This window comes from Eleginops maclovinus, chromosome 11 (assembly GCF_036324505.1).
Source record: "Eleginops maclovinus isolate JMC-PN-2008 ecotype Puerto Natales chromosome 11, JC_Emac_rtc_rv5, whole genome shotgun sequence".
NCBI lineage: Eukaryota > Metazoa > Chordata > Actinopteri > Perciformes > Eleginopidae > Eleginops > Eleginops maclovinus.
This window is the reverse complement of record NC_086359.1, coordinates 12,216,291-12,234,819: the sequence shown is the minus strand read 5'-3', so window position 1 is coordinate 12,234,819 and position 18,529 is coordinate 12,216,291. Positions and strand designations below refer to the sequence as shown.

Genomic DNA, 18,529 nt, shown 5'->3' with positions numbered 1-18,529 from the left:
TACAGTATATCACCAGTATATAATGATAGTTAAAGAAGATGCCAGAAAGAAAGTCAAGTGCAAACATAACAAAAACAGCTTCTGCATTATCCTTCTCCACACTATCCCATTATCAGCTTTCAGTGTCATGTTTAGCTGCTGTGAAAACCAATCCACACCTGCTGTCTGTCCTGTTTGGCTATTTACAACTTTGGCAAGCTGTGATAAAGCAGAATTTAGTCTTATGTTCGATTGACAAGTGGCAGTATCCACGCACTGTGACATCTGTGTGAAAGTACCAGACATGAGCCCAACCACAACGGCCTGCAAGAGCAATTAGCTTTGATGACAAAACACAAAAGAATTACCTTGTGAGTAAACCTATTTAGATTGGAAGAAATAAACCGTTTAAATGTAACTCTAAAACACACTCACATCTTCTCTTTGTTTTGGCCTTTTATCTACCCTGGCAATGTCAAAGTCCAGCTGCCATTGCTCTCCAGTGTGGATAAGTTTAAAACAGGAAACTGGTCAAACTGAAAATTCACAAGTATTACATTATACTTCATAGACATGGCAAGTAATTCTATAGAGTTGCTACTGTCACCAAAACATTGTTGTCATTGACAAATGCTTATGCTGTTTGTGACTACATGTGAATCAAACTGTGATTTGATAAAGACTCAGTGCAGCATACCAGATATTATTATTAGCCTGTCTGAGCAGGTAGTATTTATCAAATCACTGTTTAAAGTGTGTACAGATAAAAGGAAACCAAAAGATATGTCAATAACAACACCCTAGGTATATAATGAGCTTTGTTAAAACACAAAAAACATCATCACAGAGAGTCAAAGGCAACCAAGTAGAGCTCGGCTGAGACCAAATGGAGCAAACAGCCACATTTCTTGTAATTAGTCCATATGAGTCTACAAATATAACCTCAGATATTGTGAGGGGAATTGACGGAGCCAATGGTAACCAAATGGAGTTAAGAACTCATTTCAATGTTTGACAACAAACACTGAAGAAAATACACACACCTGCATGCACTCTCCCTTTCACACATGTGATTTCGATCTCTGTTGGGTTACTGCCTGTGGATGAACCACTATGAAGCAATCTCACTCTACTCACACTTTATGGGATATCATACTGAGCTGGTCAATCTGAACATGTTACCTTGATTAACAATCTAAAAATAGATCCCACACAATGATGAGTGTTATCCCCCCAACAAAACACAGAATAGTTGCTTACACACTGAAGGCAACACCGTCAAAATAAAACAAAAAGATCACTGTTAACTGTTGTTAGTCATCAATATTGTTATAATTATTTGTTACATTACAAATAAATAGCATACATATGTAAGATGAACCTATCCTCCTTCAATGGTTCATACAAGATATGTAAAAATAGTTTGTATCTCTTGAAAAGTTATTCTTCATTCATGATGAACTCTCTTACACATTTCAAGCAACACTGAATATAGTATTTTCAAAATTCTGTCTTCCCAGGATACAACTTTGTCAGGCAACACAATTATTTGATTAAGTAATGAAAAGATAGGGGTTTGGGTCAGAAGAAAACTAAGGAAGAATCAAGAAAAACTAATAGAGCAGTGGGGCTAGTGACAGGGAGATGCCTCCTGGATTGGCAGGCCAACCGATTAACCCAACTCGATTTGTAACTCTGTCTAATCCCACTGCAGCAAGGCACCAGCATTGTGTCATTATCAAACAGGAAAGAGACAGCATAAGTGAGAGAGAGAGAACCGAGGAATGAGAGATGAGAACCTGAGGATGGTAACATCAGCTTGACACAGGACAGGTGTGAAAAAATGATTGCCCTGCAATGAGCGAATGGCACAATGGCAATATGCTGTCAATTCCCCACGCTCGTCCTACCGCAAGAAAACAAGAGGCTACTGTTTAACAGTTAGACCTACAGCTGCATGTCTGGTAGCTGAACATCCACCCCATCATTCACTGTCACAGACAACAGTGAATCAGATGCCTTACTAGCAGGCTTGTTTAACCTGGGGGAATTGATTACACGCCTTCCTTCTCCTGACATTTAGAGCTGGCTTATTAATTGTACAATAACCAGTGTCTGTACAAGTGGTAATGACTTAAGTCGTACATCTTTGTAAGTTTAATACTGTGTGTGTGTGTGTGTGTGTGTGTGTGTGTGTGTGTGTGTGTGTGTGTGTGTGTGTGTGTGTGTGTGTGTGTGTGTGTGTGTGTGTGTGTGTGTGTGTGTGTGTGTGTGTGTATGTATGTGTGTGTGTGTGTGTGTGTGTGTGTGTGTGTTGTGATTGATGTATGTCACATCATTTATCAAAGTAAGATATTGTGTGTTATGTTCAGAAGTTTTCCAGATCTACACACACCACATCACGATGCCGCAGGGTCCTTAATATTTTTTAATGGAGTGAGCTTTAAATGTTATACAGAAAGGTTTCAATGAAATAACCCAAAAAAGCCTTTTTCTACACCACCAAGGGTAATATTATAACTGTTGTTTTCAATCGTTACATTCTTTGTTGTGTCCATCATTTCAGGAAATAATCCAAATATGTGGAAAAATTAAGCCATGATGGCAGCTGTATACGGCTTTAATAGGTGAAGAGGTGTTTGAGGTGCAGTGATGACTAGTAGGTAACGTAAACCATGTTTAGTAAATTAGGGAAATTATCATAAAGATGAACTCAACCTGTAAATAACCAGTCACTGGATTCATAAAGAAATGTTGCCCTGCTTGTGACACAAAGAAAACAAAGTCTAAAGATAATAAATAACTAAACAGGGATGGATATATAATGTGTTGGAAACGCAAACCCAGTCCAGTGAAATGAATATACAGTATAACAAAGGTAGTGTTAAAAGGCTATGCACTGTGCAGAAACAAAAGGACAGTATAGTACCCAGTGAAAAGCCATGTTGGCTAACTGAAGAAACCTGCTGTGCAGACTACTGATGACATTTTAAGAGATATCTGCAGTGAGAACAACAAGACTGGCTGCCTAGCACTTCAGTCACCATTTTCCCAGACATCTTTGTACACAGCTTATGAGATTTTGACTGCGCAAAAAACTTGAGGTAATCTTGTCACGCCAACAGTTGCTCCATCTATCTCTCCTCCCTCCTCTGCCTCTTGTTCCTCCTCACTATGCCATGTTTTCTTCTAACCTCTTTCATATGTGCCATTCTTCACCCACCCAACTGCTGTTGCTCCTGAGTTTTCCAAGTCTTGCACAACTCTTTTGTAAGCCACCTGCTCACCCAGTCGAACATCATCTGCACTTAACCCCAGTATATAGAGGATAACTCACAGTAGCCTCTGCCAGGATTTCTATGTTGTATTGTTGCCATTATGTATTTTTACCTTTCCTTATCTGTTCAAATGTGTATATTTAACTGCCTTCTGATTGACTACATATCCCCCTCAGTCAGTATGTTGGATTTGTTTGACATATCTGATTGACTTTGTTTCCAACTGTTAGCCCATCTATCGATCAGGTAAAAACAACTTGACTATGCAGGTTCAAATGACTGTATTCACATGTGTATATGTTAAACTAACATCCAAGTCACAGCAGTAAAATAACAAAAAGACAAACTGGCCAACACTGAGAGCCATAAATGTTTTTACCACCCCCAGTGGCAGAGACAGAGCTCCTCACTGACATCTGACTGGGGGATATAATATGCAAATTTAGCACCATTGTTTTAGATCTATCTTTACTTTGGTTGTTCCTCATCCTCTTTACAAAAGTATGTTGATATGTTTTATCATGATCACCATCATCATCACAGCAACACAGCCACCACGTTCATCATCATTTAAATTAAGTTAATTAGTGTTGCTGATGAGTAAACACATAACCATATGTTATGTATTGTCACTGGCAACATAAAAAAAAACCTCATTTCCGTATACAAACAACCCACTTAATGTCTATACTTTAACTGCATTGAAGTGGCACACAATGTAATCTAAATGGATTACCAAAACTGTATAGGGAGTTAAATCTAAATCTATCTAAACCTACCAGCATGAATAATGCAAGTGTGGGAATGGGTTGTTCCAGCACTCCACTCACACAATTCAGTCCATCCTCATTCACTCTTTCCAACATCCCTTATGGCTTTCCCCTACAAGCTAGCTTTTTTTTGTATTCGTATTTAATGTATGCAGCCGCTGTGTATGTTTCATGTTTCTTTTTTGTAAAGAATATCTTGATAAGTTGAGCAGGTTTTTGCGAATCTCTTTAGGAGGGAAAGAGGCAACTTAACAAAGTGGTGTTAACAATGAAACAGGGCTGAAAATGTTTTGCCACCTAAGAGGCACTGAGCAACACTGCCCTATAAATAAAGGACTAACAAAGAGAGACACAATGTTCCCTTTAAAAACGAATTTTGCTGACCTTCGAAGCAGCTGGAGTTAAAGATCCTGCATCAGTAAAATCTTTAAATTAGGCAGTGAGCTGTTAAAGGGAATGAAATACATTGGAAGCTTTCAATTAGTTTAGAAAAAAGAAAAGAAAAACTGGTTACCACTATAGCTTTCTAAATATACTACTGTATGTCGTTCAGAAATAAATATTATTGGGGGTCTTCATCTTCTAAAAGTTAGGTTCCATTCAAGTTATCTATAATGTTTACCTTAGCAATTTGACAAACAAAAACATGTAATTAAGAAGGTGTTGTCTATAGTTATGACAACACCAATAATTATCTCCCAACTCTTCACTTTCCCTTAGCTAAACTTTAGATTTTTGTGTTGGTTTTATGTCTGGTTTTTCACCTCTATTAATTACCCTGTTTCCAGCAGAAGCTGAAGCAGACAAAAAGCTCTAGATTAATTCCCAAACAGGGCTAAAGGGGTAAATATTGGATTTGAATCAATTGGGTGTCTACAAAAAGACTCAAGATGAATGTTAATGTTGCTTTTTTTCTGGAACATGTGTATAAGTGCACCGTTTGCCAACACATTTGCCCTATTGTCCTTGGTAGGTGAATGGTAAATTGTGTTTTCAGGTTTTTCCGCTGCCCACAAGGGGCCAAACCAGGAACAGGAGCTTGGTGATAAGTCAAGGTTGTCTTTTAAGTGACATCGATGAACCATCTATCCATAGCAGTGAAAATGAATCAATACTATTAGCATTAGAGCCTGGCTTTCCTTTTACATTATGTTTGCTCCAGCTCCCTCCACTAGATCATCAAGTCAAATCCTTGCTGAACCATGGTTGACTTTGTCTTTGCTCTGGGTATTATGTAATATGAGAAGCTACTTTCCTTGAGGCTGTGTTAACATACCAGTTTATAAGGGAGCATGACTTGAGAATAGAGAGGGATCAGGAACTGAGGATGTGTGTGTGTACATGAGAGACAGAGAGTAAGTGTACATCCTCACTAGAGACATTCTAAGTGTACAAGTATGTTCATGTCTGTCCTGCATGGTAGCAGGCTTTATATAGACAGTTGCTAAAAAGGAGACACTGTAACACTCACTCCAAAGGACTTCAGTTACTTGGTCTTTTAATGTAGCAGTTTTGAAGACTGTTACTACTCAACATTGGATTGGTATGATTGAAGGTTGCATATTTCTAAGTGTTTCACGATACAAAAACCAACTGTGTACAGCTCTGTGGATAACAACAACATCTTAAACTGTCCAAACATGTTGACTTATGGTAACTATAGGTCAATACCTATTATTATACTGTTACCAGATTTAGATATTGTGTGAAGATATTTTTTATAGTTTTACATATCGTTTTGCCATAGGACAAGAGTTGGATCGAGTTATTTCTCCCACAATTAGAATGTGTCTCTTTTAGTCTGTGAATCTTCACACATTCCTCCACATTTTCATTAGTTACTATGCAACCATCATGGAGCAGGAGTTAGAGATAATTTCAGTACTGATAAAACCTGGCCTCATAAAAGTGTGTGTGCAATGAAAAAGAGACAATGTGTCTGTACCCTTTAAAATGAATAATAACCCATTTATCAATTGGTACAATTTACATTACATTGAGCTGATTAAGGGGAGGGTTTCCTTAGGGTAGTCGTTGTTACCTGGGCAATATATGTTTAAAATGCTGTTGTGAAAATCTATTTAAATCATACCAATTTTACTTGTTTGGGTGATGTCTGCTGCTCATTGATTTACAATCCTGCCCACCTCAGCAATATACTTTTGAAGGCTCCTGTGGAATAGATCTAAACACAATTCAGACTTAATATCATTTTGAAGCTCTCAGGTCCGGATGACATATTATGCAATCCCACATAAGTGCTTCCCTATCTTCCTTTCCTTGTATTATCAAATAGGAAGCAGTGATCCCTTAACTTCCAGCCAACATCCATTACAATGTAAACATCTTTATGATATATTTTATAGGCGTTATTATCAGTGTGTTTTTATGCTTTAATAGCAGACACCAAATATTCTGCTAAAGTGTGGACATAAATCGGTAGAGAAATTGGGGGCTCTGAGTTTCACAGTTCTTTTAAACAATCAATAAGCCCCTCTTGACCTTTATGGGCATCAATAATGGTATTTCTGCCTTTTGGAGGAGGATAATAACTTTAGTTCATCCTCAGACAGGAGTATTTTTTCCTCTGTGAAAACGGTTGGCTTATGATTCAAGTGTTCAGGAGCTCAACCAGAAGAGACTATTGAGACGTAAATGGCAGTGGAGAAAGTGCACAAAAGAGAATTTCTAGAAAGATGGGAAAAGAGAGGAATCATGCACTCTACATGCTTCCTGTACATATATTCCAATCTTCCTTTGCCTGATGCATAAATTAGGGTTTGCTATGCCACTTGCCTCGGGTTGAATGTCTGACATGACATTGGTATTCAGTGTGAGTGTCCATCTCTGTATGTCCAGCTTTGAGTCATGCAGAATGAACCCTCAGCAGCACTAGGTACATGACCTTCTCTCCAACACCAGCACCGCTTCTGGCTCTCCACATGGTAACTTGTTAATGTCAGAGAGCTTTCTTTACTATCTATCTCTCTGTCACATACATAGAGTTGACAAATTTGACTCCTAGGTCTTACACAGTCATATCCGATCCGTTTTCTTCCTCGAAGGCTTGGGACTTTGGCCCTGACACCCAGTAACAAGTGACCTTTCAGGGGGATGTAATGAACACCAGCCAGAGCATCCTCATAACATCGCTGGCTATGGTCCTAAGGGACATGTAATGTAGTTTTTAGACAATGTATATGACTCACTCATGTCAGCTATTGGTGCGCATGTTTAGCCTTTGAACATACTGTAAAAAGTCATTGTTTGCTACATTGTTGTAGAGGCTCGTCTTTAACTAGGTATGATGGTGTTTTGGAACAAGGCCCTACATGCTTAAGTCGAGGTTGTGCATTTGGACAACATAGGAACTGCTTACATGACAAATGCTGGAGAGGACGTCCTCCAGGCAACTCATGCTTGAAGGCTTGCATGCTTAGTTTGGTGACTCATCTAAAGCAAGCTAGAGGCCTGTGTTGTTTCTAAATGAGTTTCTGCTCTGTGACATTGGTAACAAAGTGCTAAAACAGATGGTCTAAGACAAACCGCTATGCAGGTCCTTATTTTAATGGCCCCTCCGGAAAAATCAAATATATGCATTATGTTGTCACCCATGCATGTCTCCCTTTTTAATGCAAGGCCTTTAGCAGAGAACAGTGTGGGTCATAGAAGAATATATTGTTCTTAACACACACCAAAGAGTCCTGCTGTGCCATAATGGCTAATAGGACACTGTTGGATACATCCCTCAGTGACATATATCTCTCCATTATCCTCAACCCTGTTTCTCATCTGCTCTCTAAAGAAAGTACGCAGGGTGGTTTATCCCGGCACCGAAATAAGTGGCAGACAGAGAGCCAGATGGGGGAGAGGAAATGGAAGAAAAGAAAGTGCTTCTACACCAGCTGCTGTCCTGAAAAGTGGTTACATTTATAGGAAGGGGAGCAGATCAAAGATGCTGAAACCATTACGCACACATGTGGCCTCTTCTATTGATGAGGTTCCAATGGGTCAGGTGGTAATGACTCCCCTTTCACATTAGAGGGTGTTTAGTGGGCGAGAGCTGAAAAAGAAATGGGATGATCAAAGACGCTCTGTGGCACTGGCTTTGTGTTGGGATAGAGAGTAGGATTTTTTTGTTTGGTCATATGTGTGGGTGTTTGAATATAAGCCCCGGCCCTGACGCACTTCTGGGTAGGAGTAATAAAGCTGGGATATACTCTTCACTAAGTTTTTCTCTGGAAGTAGTAGGCCTGAGAAACAACAAAATAAGGCACAACCACATTTGGACTGTCATGTTGGCTGAGTTGTACGAAACGTTTTTTTTTATTGTTGACCTCTTTCCTCAGTGTCTTTTGAAATGTTTTTCTTTGCCAAATGCTATCTAAAACAATAAATAACCTAAATAATGGCATTTGTTGCCTGTATAAATCACAACAAAATAACTACCTCCCTTTCTATAGAAAGAGCTATATATAAATTGTATTAAACTGTCTTTTATGCATTAGCTGATGAGATGATAGATACAAATAGCATATTACATAATACTTTGCTATTTAAATCCTGGTAATGCATCCTGAGTCCACACTAACAAACTGTGCTTGCAGGCACTCCTTCACCTTAATAGACACATTGTTAGGCAGCTTTCAAGCTCTTGCATCGGTTACACAGGGAAAACATGCCTTAATTAAAGATTCAAGGCCAATGTGGAGGACTCTACAGACCTGCATTGTGTGTAGGTGTGCTCTTGTGTGCTTGTGTGTGCATGTATGTGCCCTAAGGTTGTGCTGGTCTTCTGGGTAAATACATGCAAATAGAAATGGCATCATCTGTTCTCTCATCTCATCTCTACAAATCATCATAGTTTAAAAGAGCACAAAGATAACATGAGCAACAGCCTTTGGGTGCTGCTGCCAAAAATATTCCAGCGTGTAAACATTCCCTGAGATCACAACATGACTCATTTCACAGCTAGTTACACCAAAACAACTGCAGCAGCAGGACATAAATGTGCAAAATGTAACAAAGTTGTACATTTATACAGTAGAGGTCAACCACTGGAAAAAACAAAAAAACAATAGATCTGTCAATATCTCGTGAATATTACTTCATAAATATCATTTTTTGCTCACCTTGTCAACTGTATTATTTGTGTAAAAAGTGATCATAAAATGCAGCCTTGAGTTTATGTGAACTAAAGTGCAGTTCTAACATCTCATCACTAGGAGGTGCAATTGTATGAAGCAAGACTTATCTCCACTTCTTATATCCACAGCTCTCAAGTTCCTTCACTGTCACAATTTCTTTTTAGGCGTTATAAACCAGCCATTCTAACAGAAACTATAAAACAAATATTATCAAGCAATACATGTGTAAGTATTAATAATATCAATGGTTGAGACTGTGGCTCATACTATAACTTTCCCTATAAGATAGTGGTGGTGAATTGAATTTTTATTTTCCCAAATATTTGATTTTGTGGAGTTAATGATGCCTGGCTTTGTACCTGCTCAGCAAATTGAACAGCAATCAGCATAAAAGAGATCACCCATGTCAGTCAATTTCAAAATCCCAGAATGACTGAATCCATGCCATCGACCCAAACAAATCGACCATTGCCTGCAAGTGTTCAAGCCCAATTGTAGCCTCCATAACACCAATGTTAGATGCTAGTGATGGGGCAAAAATGTACACATTTACACAGACCTCCATTAAGAGAGGGTTTCCCCAGTGGTTTGTTTGGGTATTCCCCTACTAGGTTTATGCTTAGCAGGGATCATTAGTTCGGAGGAGTCCCACATTTTCATAGTGAAGGTGATAGTGGACTACTTACCATATTGACTTCTGACACCATGTCTATGCTGGCTATGTCTATATTCATTCCCACTCCAACCGGAGGACCTAGGACAGATCAAAACAACGGTAAGCAACAGAGATATTGTATATCAGGTACAGCCTGTATGCTTCTCTGACATGTTTTACGATCAAACAATGTATAGCCTACGTGATGAAAACACAGATTAACAATTGTGAGTTAAGCTGTTGTCAGCCGGATAATAGTTTATAGTGTTCATTTCGTGCAAGATAAGACTGCGGTGGAAGTGTTGGAAATTCAGCTAAAAGTTGTTGACATTCAATACCTAGCCTTAAACATGCTTCCGTCACAGTAAACACCTGGGTTGAAACACTAATGTAAACAAAGGTGGGCACTGATTTGTTATAAATTGCTACAGAGGTGCACTGGGAGTTGACAGCCACCTTTTTAATTGAGTGATTTTCATTCAAATAAATGAGCTGGTGTAGCCTGTTTTATCGTCCACGTTCATCCTTCAACGCCACTCGTGTGTTTTTTTCTATTATGTCGCTACTCTGGGTTGTTATTTCACATTTAGCAGTGATCGTATTACAATATAATAGACTCTGGCACAAGTCGATAAGAAATGTCTCTACTTTCTAAAATTGCAAAGATAATCGAGTTATCGGTAATTACAGAGGCTATTTAAACACTGCTATTACACGGGCTGACAAGGCGCAAACTCGAAGATAGTTGGAGATAATACGAGTTCATTTACCTCCGAAATCTGGCCTCAATCGTATATCATAACCTTTCAACAGTCTATCCACTGTTTCTTTAACCAAAGACATATTGCTAGGGTCATTGGCACCGGCACTATGGAAGAAAAGAGAGAGAAAAGGTGCACAGCAGGTTGATAAGCGAGACATTCTTGGACCTTAAAGTGTCCAAGTATACACCATGCCGTCTGTAACACAGGCACACTTAGAACAAAATGAGTGGAGAATCCTCCGACCCTCTCTCACTTACCTTTGAGCGCACATCACGGTCAATACGATAGGGAACAACCAGACGTAAAAACACCTCATTCGTCTTATTCTGAACACTGCCATAGTTTTGTTTTCTGTATTTTTCTTTTAGTGAAGACAGACGAGGTCCAACTTATTCTTGCCAGTGCAGTTATTCCAATGCCGTGCGCATGCGTATTCCCGACCACAACATCAAGAAGCAGCGCTGCTGCTGCTGCCGGTGGTAGTGGCAGACGTAGTAGCTACCCAGCCACGGAGGAAATTTAAAGGAGAACCAAGACTACAAGTTACTCAGGGGCACATGGTGGTCTCCCTGGTTTCTTTGCAACCAATGTGGCGGTTTAAGAAGCAGTGACAGTCATCGGAAAGTTGGTGGTTCGAATTCACAGGGGCGAAATGGAAATGTGGGTGGGGTTGTCTCTCAGTTCGCTCTTTAGACGCCCGTCTGCCAAGTCACCTAGCTGTCCCTGAGCAAGGCACTTGACCAGAGCTGCCCGGGGGTTCCCCGCTGAAATCTGGACTTGATCAATTTAAATGTGCCTTTATAATGATGTGAGCGCTGAGTAGACAGACACAAGAAGAATATTTCAACTTAACTTTAGTTTTAAAAATCAATGTGTATTCAAGCTAAATGTTTCCTTCCATACAGTGGAATGAAAACATGAGACAGCAATGACGCTGATACAGCTCGAAGTGCCTATTATTAGGCTTTACATCTGCATTTATCGTGTGTTCTTTGAAATTACTAATACTCAGTGACAACACCCTCCGTGCGTGGGTGTGAACATGCACGTGTGGTATGATGCCGAACAAGGGAGTTAAGCTGTTCTTGTAGTTTTCTAAGTAGGCTACTGTCAGGCGAGTCCCACGGGGGAGCGGAGGGAACGTAACATATTCACAGATTGCTCTATCCTTCCACAAACACAGAAAAAACGAAAAAAAAAACCTCACTATGAGTTAATGACTCTGTCCATGGTGCTACAATGTGTGCATTCCGCCACTCTCTGACTCTGTCCATTGTGCTGAATGTGCTCGCCTCTCTCTCTATCGCTTTCTCCACCCATTTAAAGGGGGGTTTCCGTGCTAGAAATGTATTCCTCCACCAACAGTTGCTCACGCATCGATTTCCAAGCACTCGGGCCTCTGACGAAAACGAGAAGCGTGGCTTAATACTCTGAGCGACGCGGTGCCAATGCAGTGCCTCGGGGTTGGAAGCAGGATGCATGCACTAAGCACTGAAGCCTGCACTCAGCACATCTCGCAGCCATGCACGCGTGTGGCTCCATGCACTGGTAAACAGGACGTGCACCACTATGTAAACTCGGACACGAATCGTCATGGATATGTTGGGAATCCAGAGGCGGATGCTGGAGCAGTGAGCGCTGTAGGAGTCCTACAGCGGCTCCGCTGCCTGAGAGAGGAGGGGAAGAGATGTGATTATATCAGGAAGATCTACAATGTACTCAACTGTAAAAGCATAATAAAACATTATGACGGTCAATCGCTTGATTCTACTTATGTTGAGATTGTTTTGTGTGTGGTTTAACATACAAAAAGTAAAATTGAATATAACAACACATTTGACCTGAAGGGGGAGCTGTAAAATATAAAGAACTTAACCTTCGTCTTGTGTTAGGGTCGGCACCGACCCGTTTTTAGGTTTTAAATGCATAAAATAACCATATAAATTTGTTTATTGCATCAAGGCTTTATGACTTTGTCAGGAACCTCTATTTCAACAAAATAAAACTAAAACAATTGTTTTCACTAAATTATAAAATGCTCTAGTTGAAATTAAGACCTTTGTGTTGTTAGGGTTGGTTTCGACCCAAAGCAATAATTAGAGCCAAAACTGAAATCACGAGTTCACTGTCAGCCAACACACTGACAGCCAGCTCCTCTCCCAATCATGTGAGCTTTAGGGGATTCTCATTTTGCCTTGTTTTCCAGTATACCTGCACAAAAACAAAACAAACAAAGACTGGCATGTCCAGACATGTGAGGCCAATTCAGTATAGAATTGGTGACTTGCAGAGTGCACATCTCCAATTTGTAGCATGCAAAAATGAGAAGAAGATTTTCAGTGAGCCAAGTTCTGGATAATATTTTTGGTGAAAATGAGGGAGAGGACACAGAGCAGCATAGTGATTTGGATGAGCAGGTTTCTGAGGAGGAAGACAATGCTGAGTATCATCCAGAAGACACAGACACATCTGATAAGTCTGATGAGGAGGTCACCGGTGCTGAAGCTGCTCCCGCTGAAAGATTCAAGTCCAAAAATGGTAAGATCTGTTAGAGCTCAGTACCTCCTGATGTACATGGCAGGGCAGCTGCTGCAAATGTCCTCAAAATGACCCCTGGAATCACAAGGTTTGCTGTGATGAGAGTCAGCGACATCAAGACATGTTTTGAGCTATTTATGCCATTGTCACTAAAAAGAGTCATCATTGCTATGACAAACCTTGAAGGAAAAAAAGTCCATGGCAGCATGTGGAAAGACATTGATGAGGAATACCTGGATGCTTATATTGGTGTTCTTCTTCTTGCTGGAGTGTACAGATCCTGCAATGAGGCCACTGATAGTCTGTGGGACGCATCGACAGGCAGAAATATTTTCCGGGCAACAATGTCACTTCAGACCTTTCACATGATATCAACAGACAACCTTTGTCTCTTTTTTTGACAACAGAGATACCAGAGCAAGATCTGACAAGCTTGCCCCCATCAGGGATGTCTGGGAGAGATGCGTGCAGCTCCTTCCACTGATGTTCAACCCAGGGCCAGAGGTGACAGTGGATGAACGTCTTGTCCCTTTCCGAGGAAAATGCCCCTTCCGGCAATACATACCCAGTAAGCCATGGAAGTACGGCATAAAAATCTGGGCAGCCTGTGATGCAAAAACCAGCTATGCCTGGAATCTACAGATTTACACAGGCAAAGCTGCGAGTGGCATCCCTGAGAAAAACCAAGGAAAACGTGTGGTCCTCAATATGACTACTGGACTGCAGGGTCACAATATCACTTGTGACAATTTTTTTACCAGCTATGACCTTGGACAAAAACTTCTCAGGAGGAAACTTACCATGGTGGGCACAGTGAAGAAAAAAAACCTGAGCTGCCTGCTGAAATCTTGCAGGTGAAGGACAGGGCTGCACTTTCCACAAAGTTTGCTTTTACAGACACCACCACTGTTGTCTCATATTGTCCAAAAAAAAACCGGATTGTGATACTTATGTCTACTCTTCACAAAGATGCAGCTGTGTCATTAAGAAGTGACATAAAGCCCAAAATTATCCTCGACTATAACAAAAACAAAGGAGGAGTGGACAACCTGGACAAGCTGACTGCCACCTACACTTGCCAGCGAATGACCAGGAGATGGCCAATGGTTGTGTTTTACAACATCCTTGATGTGTCTGCATGTAATGCATTTGTGTTGTGGACCCACATCCACCAAGGATGGAACTCAACCAAAAAAAACAAGCGGAGAATGTTTCTTGAGGAGCTGGGAAATTCCCTTGTCAAGCTACACATTGAGCGAAGGGAACGGGTGCCCCGAGACCCAGATGCTGCAACCTTGGTCAGACAGACAAAAGTGTCACTTTTTGCCACACATGCATATAAACACACACACGCATACACATGCATGTTCTTGCAGACAGAGACTTTTACTCTGATTTTGTTTTGTATTAGTGTTGGAACTAGTATTTGATTTCTATTGGTTTGATTTGCTTGATTGGTTGTTGTTTGTTTGACCTTGAAAATCTATATTTTGTTATATTTATGTTATATATATATATATATATATATATATATATATATATTTGTTCTGCTTTTCATTTTGTGTTTGTACTAAAGTTCTATTGGTGAAAAAAGAGACTTTTTTGCCCTTTTCTTGAAGTAAATATATATGGGTCGAAACTGACCCGTAACACCATAGATGTTACTATAGTTCATAATATTAAAATGAAAAAATAATTAAAACTAATTTATTTAAGAGATGTGTTCTAAATCCCCTCAGTAATAGTCAGGTGACATAACAACCTTTATTTATTTATATGATTCTCTTGTGTATTTTACAACTAAATTAAAACACGGGTCAAAACCGACCCGTTAACATAAGAGATGGTAACAGGGAACTAACACAAGACGAAGGTTAAATGTAAACGAAAACTCAGCCTGAATTGGGTTATAATCTTATTTTCAGGCTCATTGCACACATTGGAAATATATATATACAGTCATCGAGATTAGATTTTTGGAAAAAGATTAGTATAGCATCTGCATTTTGAGTTTAGGATTCAATTTTTGGGTGGTCATGTATGTCAAAAAATCCAACACATGTGAATGTATTTAATATATATTGCATCCCATGTTTGTTGCATCATCAGAATTTCTCACCTATGTAGAATTGCTTTTTGTGTGATTGAGTTATTTGAGAACTTGAGTACTTGTTTTTAATTACTTTGCTAATTACAAACCAACATTGGTAAGTTCTTTATTTTGTGTTGCCTATGTCTTGTTAACTAAATAACCTGTTATTGTTTGGTAACTGTTCAAGTTCCTTCTTGACTGAACAATAAGTTATCCCAACTTTATACAGCTATGCTGTTCCCAGCATCGGTTTTGAAAACTAAACGCTTCGTATAGACAACGCAAACTTCATACAATGTGCTTACAGAAGACAGTTAGAAATCAGAGTTAGCACTCATGACATTTGCTATATCTTTTCCTGAAGCATGCCGCCCCTATAATTCCCAATTATGTTGCAAACTAAAAACAGGCTTCCATCAAAATCAAACTCCAAGTGGTTGCTCTATATGAATGGACACATTTTAGTGACTCTCATGGAAAGAAAAACATTATGTGTGATGTACAAAGTTTGGTTTTGATGCTCTTGAAGGTCATGATGAACACCCATTAAGGCATTAGAAAACGTGACCTCTTTTAGCATGCATTTCAGAGCTCAATAACATTCATCAAAGGGCGAACAGATGGTGGAACCATAGAGCACTTCGCCAATCACAATATTGTGAGTACAACACAAATGTATTGTAACTCTTCAATGTCAGTGGGTGGATTGTTCACATCCTTTTGAAACGTGTACTGAGGCAAGCAAAGAAGTACTCTAATCTGCCATGTGGTTTCTAATGCCTGATTTACTGAATTGTTTAAACATTCCAAAAAGAGCCCTAGATCACCGCTTTTATCTCTATCTATGTCTGAGGGAGTATAATGACTGACTTTTCTGAGTGCCTTAATAAAAGACCATGCCTTTTTAGGTCTGGTGTGCTGATGAACAAAACAGGATGTCCACAACAACCGGTATAAAAGGTTTTTGAGTTAGTTGTATGTCAGTAAATGGGTTTGTCTTGGCAAGATGAGCAAAACGAGCATGTTAAGAGAAGCTCTTGATGTCTCTCCTGCTCTATGTGTGTTTGTGTGTGTGTTTCTGGGTGTGTGCTAGTGAGGGAAAGTGAGTACTCTTTGCCTGCATATACAGATAACACATCTCAGTCCATTGTCTGCCATGACATTGACTTTTTTTGTTGCAATAAATAACAAACATGACAAAATCCTCAACTATTGGCTTATAATATCACAGAGTGATTAGTTGGGCATAACCGTTGATGTCATAAGCTCTCTTTCACACATACTGTAAATACACACATACACACTGTCAGGGTTGACATTTGATGGACCAGTCTTTCCGCCGTTCAAACATTATAAAACTGGAAAGACTTTTGTACCTACATTGTGAGAAAAAGAAGAATAAAGACACACATATCACATCCTTTTCAAAGATTTTAAGTACAATTAATGCTTTTCTCAGGATTCTAATCAAACATTGAGGCACCTTCTATTATTTTGGGGCTTGAGGATTCACCAGTTTTGATTATATTTGTGTTATTTGATTATATATTTCACAAGAAAAGAGAAAAATATATCAGTTTCATATTTATTATGATGTGAAGTTTGTCCACGTTAAGTTGTGAGGCTAATATTCTATTCTTACCCAGCACATGACTAATTAATGAAATTCTCCTCAATTAAATCTTGCTAAAGCTATAATAAACCTCACCAAATATTTGTGAACTAATAAAGCCAATTCAATCAGCTTTTATTTATTTACACAGTTCGGCCATATCCAGAGGGAGGAAGGTAAGAGAAGAGAGTGGATTATTATGCAGTGCTTAATAAACCTCTACAGCTTGTGGTCTTACTGTGGAGTTTGCACCTGGTCTGCTCTCAGCAGGTAACACTTCCCTTGGATCGTCTGTCTGATATCCATCCAGCCCCACAGAGATGGAGCGGCAATATGCCAAAGCACATGGCCAAAATAAGGAAGCATCATTTCACCCACTGACTCTGATAGATTTGCCTTTTACTGTATATGTCCTTCAACAGTGTAAGGATACAATACATCTGCAGGTATATGTGCGTGCATTTACCATTTTACCATTTTAAGTGCATTTAATATTTGGTGTAAGAATTTTAAAAAATAATCTTAACTCAAATATATAGGATAAAAAACCTCAATTTGCCAGCCACAATGTACTGTGCCTTTCTCTTTAATAAAACAACTCTCTGTCTTTCTCTTTTAGGTGTATGTAATTAAAGCATTGACATTGCTGATTAGCGCTACTTAACACAGTGGGAGGGCTCTATTAGAGGCTTAAAGATTTAAATGATGGCCTTTTCATTATTTACAAGAGGACAATTTAAGTCTATGAGAGAAAAAATAAATTCAGAAAATAAAATCTGAGCAAAGTGTAGTGTAACTGCCTGGGAAATGATTTGTCTATATCATTTATTAACTTTCGTTAAGGCATCTTTCCCGGTGAAGGACATACAATTAACAACATACCTACAGTCATGTATAGTATTGGAGGAAATATAGACTTTGTTTCTCTCTTAGTATTTTAGGAATAATATCAGACATCTACAAACTAATATATATATATATACACATATTTGTGCAAGTATATGCAGTTGAAAACAAAGCAATATATTTCCCAATGATATAACGTATAGCCTAAAAGCAAGTACAGTATAAAACAAGAGTATGGGTATCTCACAATTGTACTCAAAGCACAACTATATTTGAATGCACGTTTGGTTTAGTAAGTTCTATTATTTATAACATAATACTCAATGAAGTTATTATTATTCTAACGATGTTGTGACATTGCTAAAATGGGTTGTATAGGGCAATAAACAAGGTGAGAGTTTAGCCAGATAAGCAAAACCAGTTGTTGTCGGGCTAATATAATAGAGTTGTGACTCTTCTGATTTCTCAACAGTTTTCTCCGAAACTGTAGATGACTGACTTGATTTGGAATAAAGACAAAAAGCAACATGCAAAGAGTCACTGCAAACTAAGCAGTAACTGTCTATTCTATCCAGCCTGTTTACAACCTGTCTGTTTGTCGCCTAGTTGGATCAATTTTTTTTTGTTCGAATGTCTGAACTTGCGGCGGCAAAGTTCAGAATCTTTTTTCTTACAATTGAAACTGAAATAATTGGCTTCAACCTGACTTTTTCCAGCATCCAGGCTGTGAGAATGGGACACTTTCACTGGAATTTATCGTGGCTTTGTCACCAAACCGCATTACATGGTTTGCCACAATACTCCCTGAAATGGTTATGATTCATCAATCCAGAGTCAACTTCACCTAT

At 39.1% G+C, this 18,529-nt stretch overlaps 1 protein-coding gene across 2 annotated transcripts in view; it reads right to left on the bottom strand.

The window, feature by feature from the left end:
* Positions 1-11,085, bottom strand: part of LOC134872290 (gamma-aminobutyric acid receptor subunit beta-2) — a 50,160-nt gene extending 39,075 nt beyond the window's left edge. The window contains exons 1-3 of one of the 2 annotated variants that reach the window (XM_063895529.1): positions 10,851-11,085; positions 10,600-10,697; positions 9,861-9,928 (exon numbers count right to left, since the gene is read on the bottom strand). In XM_063895529.1, the coding sequence (XP_063751599.1) occupies positions 9,861-9,928; positions 10,600-10,697; positions 10,851-10,933 (249 nt within the window). In that variant the 5' untranslated portion in view covers positions 10,934-11,085. The remainder of the gene's footprint in view (positions 1-9,860; positions 9,929-10,599; positions 10,698-10,850) is intronic. The other variant, XM_063895530.1, reaches the window with a different exon arrangement.
* Between the last annotated feature and the right edge of the window lie 7,444 nt (positions 11,086-18,529).